This window comes from Myxine glutinosa, chromosome 1, assembly GCF_964187855.1.
Source record: "Myxine glutinosa chromosome 1, kmMyxGlut1.1, whole genome shotgun sequence".
Lineage (NCBI taxonomy): Eukaryota > Metazoa > Chordata > Myxini > Myxiniformes > Myxinidae > Myxine > Myxine glutinosa.
In genome coordinates, this window is record NC_136261.1 from 305,146,698 (window position 1) to 305,158,752 (window position 12,055).

General features: G+C 46.8%; 1 protein-coding gene across 8 annotated transcripts in view; it reads left to right on the plus strand.

Moving 5' to 3' along the window:
- The window catches only part of KIF21A (kinesin family member 21A), a 255,299-nt gene that overhangs the window by 235,290 nt on the left and 7,954 nt on the right, over window positions 1–12,055 (plus strand). For all 8 annotated transcript variants that reach the window (XR_013621375.1, XR_013621377.1, XR_013621378.1 and 5 more), the window contains one exon: window positions 9,608–9,807. Coding sequence is in view for 5 of the 8 variants with exons in the window: in XM_078768210.1 (XP_078624336.1) it covers window positions 9,608–9,807 (200 nt within the window). In the remaining 3 variants the exon portion in view is untranslated. The remainder of the gene's footprint in view (window positions 1–9,607; window positions 9,808–12,055) is intronic.

Here is a 12,055-nt window from a genome sequence, read left to right on the forward strand (position 1 = left end):
ATGACAATCTTCTCCATTTTGCCCTATTTTCTGCATCTCCCCTTGTTCGCATTTCTTCTTCGACCATCTTTAGCCAAGTCTTTCTCGGTCTTCCCCATCCTCTACTTCCTTCTACATTCATTTCCATCACTCTTCTCAACCGGTCACTTTCATCCTTCCTCAACACATGACCAAACCATCTCAAACTGTTTCTCTTCACAGCATCAATCACAGGCTCTATTCCCATCATCTTTCGCAATTCATCATTTGTCTTCCTCTCTCTCAACGATACTCCACACATCCACTGAACCATTTGCATTTCCACCCTTTCCAGCCTTCGTTGCTGCTCTACGTTCATTCACATGTCTCGCTCCCATAAATCATAACACTTCTCACACATGCAGCATACACCTTTCCCTTCAGCTTCAACGACACTCCCCTCCTCGTCAGCACGCCACTCAGTTCCCAAAACTTCTTCCATGCACATCTCACTCTAGCAACCGTTGCCGAGTCTGATCCACCTTCTCCATTCAGCATGTCTCCTCGGTAACAAAATGTTTTCACACCTTCCAGCTTCACGCCGTCTCCAAGATCCAACTCAACATTTCCTCCATCTGCAGCTCCCCTGTACACACCTTACACTTGAAAGTAGCTGCCACACTGGTTAATGACCCTCTCAAACCACTACATTTTTGATGAACCCACTCAGCGCACATTGGACATTGAATGGAATTCACTCCGACACCCTTCCTGCACACAGCACAAGGCCACTTCCCAGTTCTTTCCACCTCACCACATGCTTTACCATTTGCCATCACCTTCGTTTTTCCGATATTCACCTTCAGACCTTTTGTCCCCATACATTCCTTCCACTTGGAAGAAGTCTTATGGCCACTCTACTACTGCCACCACCCGTGTTGATGCAGTTGACCTCATATTTCTTAAGGATGACAAAGCCAAATACAAAGCTCACAAAAAGTATATGGTAACATGAATTTGTCAAGACAATTGATGGTGCCAACTCAGAAAATTTTACTCTTCTCAGCCTCGAAGCAAAGCCCATGAAGTTCAGGCATGCAACTGTTATCCTGTTATGTCAACATTAGTGAGTCAGGCCCCCAACGGCCCTGTTCAAGGCTGAGATGTAACTTCAGAGCCCGAGTCAGATTCTGAGCTTACCTCACCTCACCATCAACCAACGGACATGCCAGGGCTCTGCCGTACCCATGCCAGAGCCCATCTCACAACGGGAGATCTCATTGGATACTGCAGGTCCTGCCTTATCTGATTTGGTTATGCTGCCTACACCAACAGAAGCTATTGTCAGGCCACCAGATACACCCACTGGTCGCGTCTCAGCTGCCGAACCACATAGTCCGAAGGTTGTTGCATCTCCACCATTGAGGAGGTCGGGCCGTTCGCATTGCCCTCCAGTGTGGCAGTGTCGTGATGAGTGGCTCATGGAGTCGAGAAAAGAATTAAGACAACTTTAGTGTCGTCGGTTTTATTCCACTTGGGCTCAGTTGCAAGTGTCTGTCGTACCTGTCATAACATGGTCTCATTTGTGTACTTCGCTGGGGCTTTAATATGCTTACTGGGAATAGTGCCCGTTTCACACTGTGATACTGTGTTGCTTCCAGGTTTTGTTCGTTATTCATTTGAGTGTTTATCCATTACTTTGTAGAAAGACATAATAGGCAGTTCCGCCACTGCTGTTGTGTTTGCGATTGCTACGTCCCTTCCACCCTTCGCATTCGCGTGGTAACTCGGGAGCTGGGCCTTGAACCGAGTTTTGTTACCTCAATAAAACCTCCGTGTAATAACATGACATATTGGTATTATTGGCGTTTTTGTTGTTCAAATTACATCCGTCATCCACCAAACAACATCTGTATGGATATGCACACTGTGGCTCATCCAAAAAGTTAACACTGTGCCAAACAATTTGCAATCAGTCCTGCCAACTTGCCTCAAATTGGCACCCAGCCCGATTATTTCATGGCAACCGGGAAATTTCATTCCTGCCAACTTGCCTCAAATTGGCACCCAGCCCGATTATTTCATGGCAACCGGGAAATTTCATTCCTGCCAACTTGCCCCAGATTGGCACCCAGCCCGCTTATTTCATCGCGACCGGGAAATTTCATTCCTGCCCACTTGCCTCAAATTGGCACCCAGCCCGCTTATTCAATAGCAACAGGGAAATTTCATTCCTGCCAACTTGCCTCAAATTGGCACCCAGCCCGCTTATTCAATAGCAACAGGGAAATTTCATTCCTGCCAACTTGCCCCAAATTGGCACCCAGCCCGATTATTTCATGGCAAACGGGAAATTTCATTCTTGCCAACTTGCATCAAATTGGCACCCAGCCCGATTATTTCATGGCAACCAGGAAATTTCATTCCTGCCAACTTGCTCCAGATTGGCACCCAGCCCGCTTATTCAATAGCAACCAGGAAATTTCATTCCTGCCAACTTGCCCCAGATTGGCACCCAGCCCGCTTATTCAAGAGCAACAGGGAAATTTCATTCCTGCCAACTTGCCCCAGATTGGCCCCCCAGCCAGCTTATTCAATCGCAACCGGGAAATTTCATTCCTGTCAACTTGCCCCAGATTGGCACCCAGCCCGCTTATTCAATAGCAACAGGGAAATTTCATTCCTGCCAACTTGCCCCAGATTGGCCCCCCAGCCAGCTTATTCAATCGCAACCGGGAAATTTCATTCCTGCCAACTTGCCCCAGATTGGCACCCAGCCCGCTTATTCAATAGGAACAGGGAAATTTCATTCCTGCCAACTTGCCTCAAATTGGCACCCAGCCCGATTATTTCATGGCAACCAGGAAATTTCATTCCTGCCAACTTGCCCCAGATTGGCCCCCCAGCCAGCTTATTCAATAGCAACCGGGAAATTTCATTCCTGCCAACTTGCCCCAGATTGGCACCCAGCCCGCTTATTCAATAGCAACAGGGAAATTTCATTCCTGCCAACTTGCCTCAAATTGGCACCCAGCCCGCTTATTCAATAGCAGCAGGGAAATTTCATTCCTGCCAACTTGCCTCAAATTGGCACCCAGCCCGATTATTTCATGGCAACCGGGAAATTTCATTCCTGCCAACTTGCCCCAGATTGGCACCCAGCCCGCTTATTCAATAGGAACAGGGAAATTTCATTCCTGCCAACTTGCCTCAAATTGGCACCCAGCCCGATTATTTCATGGCAACCGGGAAATTTCATTCCTGCCAACTTGCCCCAGATTGGCCCCCCAGCCAGCTTATTCAATAGCAACCAGGAAATTTCATTCCTGCCAACTTGCCCCAGATTGGCACCCAGCCAGCTTATTCAATAGCAACAGGGAAATTTCATTCCTGCCAACTTGCCCCAGATTGGCACCCAGCCCGCTTATTTCATAGCGACCGGGAAATTTCATTCCTGCCAACTTGCCTCAAATTGGCACCCAGCCCGATTATTCAATAGCAACAGGGAAATTTCATTCCTGCCAACTTGCCTCAAATTGGCACCCAGCCCGCTTATTCAAGAGCAACAGGGAAATTTCATTCCTGCCAACTTGCCTCAAATTGGCACCCAGCCGGATTATTTCATGGCAACCGGGAAATTTCATTCCTGCCAACTTGCCCCAGATTGGCCCCCCAGCCAGCTTATTCCATAGCAACAGGGAAATTTCATTCCTGCCAACTTGCCTCAAATTGGCACCCAGCCCGATTATTTCATGGCAACCGGGAAATTTCATTCCTGCCAACTTGCCCCAGATTGGCACCCCAGCCAGCTTATTCAATGGCAACCGGGAAATTTCATTCCTGCCAACTTGCCCCAGATTGGCACCCAGCGCGCTTATTCAATAGGAACAGGGAAATTTCATTCCTGCCAACTTGCCTCAAATTAGCACCCAGCCCGATTATTTCATGGCAACCAGGAAATTTCATTCCTGCCAACTTGCCCCAGATTGGCCCCCCAGCCAGCTTATTCAATCGCAACCGGGAAATTTCATTCCTGTCAACTTGCCCCAGATTGGCACACAGCTAGCTTATTCAATAACAACAGGGAAATTTCATTCCTGCCAACTTGCCCCAGATTGGCACCCAGCCTGCTTATTCAATAGCAACAGGGAAATTTCATTCCTGCCAACTTGCCTCAAATTGGCACCCAGCCCGCTTATTCAATAGCAGCAGGGAAATTTCATTCCTGCCAACTTGCCTCAAATTGGCACCCAGCCCGATTATTTCATGGCAACCGGGAAATTTCATTCCTGCCAACTTGCCCCAGATTGGCACCCAGCCCGCTTATTCAATAGGAACAGGGAAATTTCATTCCTGCCAACTTGCCTCAAATTGGCACCCAGCCCGATTATTTCATGGCAACCGGGAAATTTCATTCCTGCCAACTTGCCCCAGATTGGCCCCCCAGCCAGCTTATTCAATAGCAACCAGGAAATTTCATTCCTGCCAACTTGCCCCAGATTGGCACCCAGCCAGCTTATTCAATAGCAACAGGGAAATTTCATTCCTGCCAACTTGCCCCAGATTGGCACCCAGCCCGCTTATTTCATAGCGACCGGGAAATTTCATTCCTGCCAACTTGCCTCAAATTGGCACCCAGCCCAATTATTCAATAGCAACAGGGAAATTTCATTCCTGCCAACTTGCCTCAAATTGGCACCCAGCCCGCTTATTCAAGAGCAACAGGGAAATTTCATTCCTGCCAACTTGCCTCAAATTGGCACCCAGCCGGATTATTTCATGGCAACCGGGAAATTTCATTCCTGCCAACTTGCCCCAGATTGGCCCCCCAGCCAGCTTATTCCATAGCAACAGGGAAATTTCATTCCTGCCAACTTGCCTCAAATTGGCACCCAGCCCGATTATTTCATGGCAACCGGGAAATTTCATTCCTGCCAACTTGCCCCAGATTGGCACCCCAGCCAGCTTATTCAATGGCAACCGGGAAATTTCATTCCTGCCAACTTGCCCCAGATTGGCACCCAGCCAGCTTATTCAATAGCAACAGGGAAATTTCATTCTTGCCAACTTGCCCCAGATTGGCACCCAGCCCGCTTATTTCATAGCGACCGGGAAATTTCATTCCTGCCAACTTGCCTCAAATTGGCACCCAGCCCGATTATTCAATAGCAACAGGGAAATTTCATTCCTGCCAACTTGCCTCAAATTGGCACCCAGCCCGCTTATTCAAGAGCAACAGGGAAATTTCATTCCTGCCAACTTGCCTCAAATTGGCACCCAGCCGGATTTTTTCATGGCAACCGGGAAATTTCATTCCTGCCAACTTGCCCCAGATTGGCCCCCCAGCCAGCTTATTCCATAGCGACCGGGAAATTTCATTCCTGCCAACTTGCCTCAAATTGGCACCCAGCCCGATTATTCAATAGCAACAGGGAAATTTCATTCCTGCCAACTTGCCTCAAATTGGCACCCAGCCCGCTTATTCAAGAGCAACAGGGAAATTTCATTCCTGCCAACTTGCCTCAAATTGGCACCCAGCCGGATTATTTCATGGCAACCGGGAAATTTCATTCCTGCCAACTTGCCCCAGATTGGCCCCCCAGCCAGCTTATTCCATAGCAACAGGGAAATTTCATTCCTGCCAACTTGCCTCAAATTGGCACCCAGCCCGATTATTTCATGGCAACCGGGAAATTTCATTCCTGCCAACTTGCCCCAGATTGGCACCCCAGCCAGCTTATTCAATGGCAACCGGGAAATTTCATTCCTGCCAACTTGCCCCAGATTGGCACCCAGCGCGCTTATTCAATAGGAACAGGGAAATTTCATTCCTGCCAACTTGCCTCAAATTAGCACCCAGCCCGATTATTTCATGGCAACCAGGAAATTTCATTCCTGCCAACTTGCCCCAGATTGGCCCCCCAGCCAGCTTATTCAATCGCAACCGGGAAATTTCATTCCTGTCAACTTGCCCCAGATTGGCACACAGCTAGCTTATTCAATAACAACAGGGAAATTTCATTCCTGCCAACTTGCCCCAGATTGGCACCCAGCCTGCTTATTCAATAGCAACAGGGAAATTTCATTCCTGCCAACTTGCCTCAAATTGGCACCCAGCCCGCTTATTCAATAGCAGCAGGGAAATTTCATTCCTGCCAACTTGCCTCAAATTGGCACCCAGCCCGATTATTTCATGGCAACCGGGAAATTTCATTCCTGCCAACTTGCCCCAGATTGGCACCCAGCCCGCTTATTCAATAGGAACAGGGAAATTTCATTCCTGCCAACTTGCCTCAAATTGGCACCCAGCCCGATTATTTCATGGCAACCGGGAAATTTCATTCCTGCCAACTTGCCCCAGATTGGCCCCCCAGCCAGCTTATTCAATAGCAACCAGGAAATTTCATTCCTGCCAACTTGCCCCAGATTGGCACCCAGCCAGCTTATTCAATAGCAACAGGGAAATTTCATTCCTGCCAACTTGCCCCAGATTGGCACCCAGCCCGCTTATTTCATAGCGACCGGGAAATTTCATTCCTGCCAACTTGCCTCAAATTGGCACCCAGCCCAATTATTCAATAGCAACAGGGAAATTTCATTCCTGCCAACTTGCCTCAAATTGGCACCCAGCCCGCTTATTCAAGAGCAACAGGGAAATTTCATTCCTGCCAACTTGCCTCAAATTGGCACCCAGCCGGATTATTTCATGGCAACCGGGAAATTTCATTCCTGCCAACTTGCCCCAGATTGGCCCCCCAGCCAGCTTATTCCATAGCAACAGGGAAATTTCATTCCTGCCAACTTGCCTCAAATTGGCACCCAGCCCGATTATTTCATGGCAACCGGGAAATTTCATTCCTGCCAACTTGCCCCAGATTGGCACCCCAGCCAGCTTATTCAATGGCAACCGGGAAATTTCATTCCTGCCAACTTGCCCCAGATTGGCACCCAGCCAGCTTATTCAATAGCAACAGGGAAATTTCATTCTTGCCAACTTGCCCCAGATTGGCACCCAGCCCGCTTATTTCATAGCGACCGGGAAATTTCATTCCTGCCAACTTGCCTCAATTTGGCACCCAGCCCGATTATTCAATAGCAACAGGGAAATTTCATTCCTGCCAACTTGCCTCAAATTGGCACCCAGCCCGCTTATTCAAGAGCAACAGGGAAATTTCATTCCTGCCAACTTGCCTCAAATTGGCACCCAGCCGGATTTTTTCATGGCAACCGGGAAATTTCATTCCTGCCAACTTGCCCCAGATTGGCCCCCCAGCCAGCTTATTCCATAGCAACAGGGAAATTTCATTCCTGCCAACTTGCCTCAAATTGGCACCCAGCCCGATTATTTCATGGCAACTGGGAAATTTCATTCCTGCCAACTTGCCCCAGATTGGCACCCCAGCCAGCTTATTCAATGGCAACCGGGAAATTTCATTCCTGCCAACTTGCCCCAGATTGGCACCCAGCGCGCTTATTCAATAGGAACAGGGAAATTTCATTCCTGCCAACTTGCCTCAAATTGGCACCCAGCCCGATTATTTCATGGCAACCAGGAAATTTCATTCCTGCCAACTTGCCCCAGATTGGCCCCCCAGCCAGCTTATTCAATCGCAACCGGGAAATTTCATTCCTGTCAACTTGCCCCAGATTGGCACACAGCTAGCTTATTCAATAACAACAGGGAAATTTCATTCCTGCCAACTTGCCCCAGATTGGCACCCAGCCCGCTTATTCAATAGCAACAGGGAAATTTCATTCCTGCCAACTTGCCTCAAATTGGCACCCAGCCCGCTTATTCAATAGCAGCAGGGAAATTTCATTCCTGCCAACTTGCCTCAAATTGGCACCCAGCCCGATTATTTCATGGCAACCGGGAAATTTCATTCCTGCCAACTTGCCCCAGATTGGCACCCAGCCCGCTTATTCAATAGGAACAGGGAAATTTCATTCCTGCCAACTTGCCTCAAATTGGCACCCAGCCCGATTATTTCATGGCAACCGGGAAATTTCATTCCTGCCAACTTGCCCCAGATTGGCCCCCCAGCCAGCTTATTCAATAGCAACCAGGAAATTTCATTCCTGCCAACTTGCCCCAGATTGGCACCCAGCCAGCTTATTCAATAGCAACAGGGAAATTTCATTCCTGCCAACTTGCCCCAGATTGGCACCCAGCCCGCTTATTTCATAGCGACCGGGAAATTTCATTCCTGCCAACTTGCCTCAAATTGGCACCCAGCCCGATTATTCAATAGCAACAGGGAAATTTCATTCCTGCCAACTTGCCTCAAATTGGCACCCAGCCCGCTTATTCAAGAGCAACAGGGAAATTTCATTCCTGCCAACTTGCCTCAAATTGGCACCCAGCCGGATTATTTCATGGCAACCGGGAAATTTCATTCCTGCCAACTTGCCCCAGATTGGCACCCCAGCCAGCTTATTCAATGGCAACCGGGAAATTTCATTCCTGCCAACTTGCCCCAGATTGGCACCTAGCCAGCTTATTCAATAGCAACAGGGAAATTTCATTCTTGCCAACTTGCCTCAAATTGGCACCCAGCCCGATTATTGCATGGCAACCGGGAAATTTCATTCCTGCCAACTTGCCTCAAATTGGCACCCAGCCCGATTATTCAATAGCAACAGGGAAATTTCATTCCTGCCAACTTGCCTCAAATTGGCACCCAGCCCGCTTATTCAAGAGCAACAGGGAAATTTCATTCCTGCCAATTTGCCTCAAATTGGCACCCAGCCGGATTTTTTCATGGCAACCGGGAAATTTCATTCCTGCCAACTTGCCCCAGATTGGCACCCAGCCAGCTTATTCAATAGCAACAGGGAAATTTCATTCCTGCCAACTTGCTCCACATTGGCACCCAGCCTGCTTATATCACAGCAACAAGGACATTTTATTCACTGCGAACCTGCAAAAATGTATTTTGAAGGTATTCCTTGTTGCTAGAGTATGCAAAAATGTATTCCTTCTTGGCAGAGCCAATTAATTTTCCAAAGTGAATAGCAAACAGTACCCTAAATGAAAAACAATCGATAATAAAACCAGTTTAAACTGGCTCAAAAAACATTTTTATATCTTAAATTCCGTTTTCTTTTTTTGTATACAACATCGAGGCTCGTGTAAGAGCTAAAAGTAAAAGATAACTGGGCAAATTGGTAGAAAACGGCAATTCCTTGCGAACCAGCTGTCTGGGTGCCAAGGTTCCGCAATGCCAGTTTGACATGAATCTAATATTCCATTGGTCTGGCAGCTTGGAAGTTCTTCCTTTTTGGGTGAGCTGTTATATGTACTGTATATTGGGTTTTTTCGTAAGCAGCCTCTGGCTGCTGGTTGCGTCATTTCTCTGGAAGCTCGTTTGTGCCACTGATGCAGTACCTCAATTACCAGTGAGCTGGTACTCCATTTTCCGACCTCGGAAGGATGGCAGGCTGAGTCAACCCCCCTGGCGTTAGTTCAGCGATCGACCAGGATTCAAACTCAGGATTCTAGGATCCCAAGCCGGCACCCTAACTGTTAAGCCAACACCAGGCTTGTATATTGGTGTATTTGAAGTATGAAAGTTCATCTTGCAATCTCAATTTGTCCTCCTAAATGCTCACCACTTCTCCCCTTTTAACCCACCCCCACCCTCCTCAGCAAATTCCCAATGCACACAGAGATTGGGTGTGTGCATTGGGATCACTGCCCGGACAGCCCGTCCTGGTGAGCGCCTGTCGTGCCGGCGCGCTGCGACTTTGGCACGCGGATTCGTTCACTCCCATCGTGGAGTTGCGAGGCCACGAAAGTCCGATCAACGCAGTCGCCTCCAACTCGACACATGTGTTCACAGCTTCCAAGTGAGATGTGCTTTTTACATTCATGCAACTATGTTGAATCCTATTGAGAAATGTAAATTGATAAGGACAAGGACTCGTCATGCAAAGGTGCAATTTATGATCAGGATTTGTGATCCTTTCACTACGACGAATGCGCCACAAAGTAACAGCGTCGTTTTCTCTGGATTGTACTTGTCAATGTGTTAAAAATAGATAAAGAAGGGGGTTTCTGACGCATGCCATGCATGTCCCATTGATCAGGAGAGTTCACCAGTTCACAAAATCTTCAGATCCAGATCTCGAGAATGGAGAGGACATTGAACACGGGAAACACACGTGCGCACACACACACACACACACACACACACACACACACACACACACACACACACACACACACACACACACACACACACACACGTCCAACATTCATGGATGATAAAATGCATGCAAATATACAAAATCGATCCACAAATAATCAAACGGATTGAGAAAGCAATGAAGCTCTGGAATACCACATTGATATCACAGGACTCAGAAGGAAAAATCGACATACCAGATGTGAAGATACGGCATGGAGTCTTCCAGGGAGACAGACCTTGTCTGTCTGGCCCAAACAAGCAATTCTTAAGCAACAAGTTCGACAAAGAATGAATAGCATCATCCAAAGAAATCGGAAACTACAACTGGAGGCACACGAATTCCCCCCTTCCGTTTTGGCTGGCTCTGGACCCACTAAGTAACCTGATCAATGAACAAGGACATGGATACACCCTAACAACCAATAGACGAACATCGAAAGAAATAGGAAAGGTGACACATCTACTATACGTGGATGATTTAAAGCTCTTCTCGCCAAATGGCAAAAAATTGTCAGAACAACTAAAACTAGTAAAACGGTTTTCCGAAGACATTCAAATGGAATTTGGACGAGACAAGTGCAACAAGTGCACATTTGTACAAGGTAAACCAACAAACAGACAACATAAAAATGGACCTTGAAACAACAATAGAGCAGTTGGAAAACGAAGCATCATACAAATACCTCGGAGTAGAAGAGCGCCACCAAATATGTCAAAAACAAATGTGCAAAACAATCGCCAAAGAATACCTACGTATAACGAAGCTGATCCTGAAAAATACCTCTCTCAAAGAAACAAAATCAAACCCATAAACCAGCTCGCAGTACCAGTGTTCCAATACAGCTGCGGAATAATAAACTGGCCCAAATCAGAAATCAAAAAGACAAAATAAATATATAAAAATAAATATCAAGAAATGTACACCAACAACTGGGAGAATGACAAAATAGCAGGAGTATACAAAAAAAGATTGGACAGAGCGGGGATAGACAAAGAAGGCTCGTTGGAATGGCTAAGAAGAGGTCAGCTCAACGGGGACGACAAACAAATCATCATAAATGCCAAAGATCAAGGACATTACACCAATGGATTTAAAAATATGGTGGGACTGAGCTAGACGGACAAGTGTAGATTCTGCAAGACAGAAACAGAAAGTACGAGTCACCTGCTCTCGGGATGCAAAAAACTATTATCAGAACAACGTTACACACAACAGTACAACAAAGTATGCAAAGTGATTCATTGGCATATCTGAAAAAATGTAAACATCCCAGTACCAGAAAACTCATGGAAACATGAACCAAGGAGAATCATTGAAAATGAGGACGTCATGCTCACGTATGACCTGATGATTCCCTCGAGCGTGAACATAGAAAACAAAGCATTGCGTCCGGACATTGTACTCGGAAACAAAAAGGAAAAGACAGCATTGATGATTGAGATATCAGTACCCAGCGATTTTGGCCAAAACAACACGGAAATCAAGAAAATGACCAAATATCAGGACATCATAAATGAGGTGAAGAGATCTTGGAAGCTGAAGAGCATCAAAATGGTACCAGTGATAATTAATTGGAGCAACAGGAATGATGAAGAAGAACCATTCTGAACTTTTGAAAGTATTATCACAAATGAACTACAACTGGAGGCAATCTGGGGTTCGGTGACGATGCTGAAAAGAGCCCTTGGAAGAAAACTGCAAACCTCCTGAAACCCGCAAATGGAGATACCAACCAATGACACACACACGTTTCTCCTTTTAGTAGTAGGCCTCAAGCTGAGGCCTGAAATAGTGCCAAAAAAATGAGTTTCGTTCCGAACTCGTGGGACTACGATTTCTATGCATTTTTTTTATTGTATACAACATGCCTGACCTTGTGTTAAAAGTTTAACTCTGAAATCCTGCC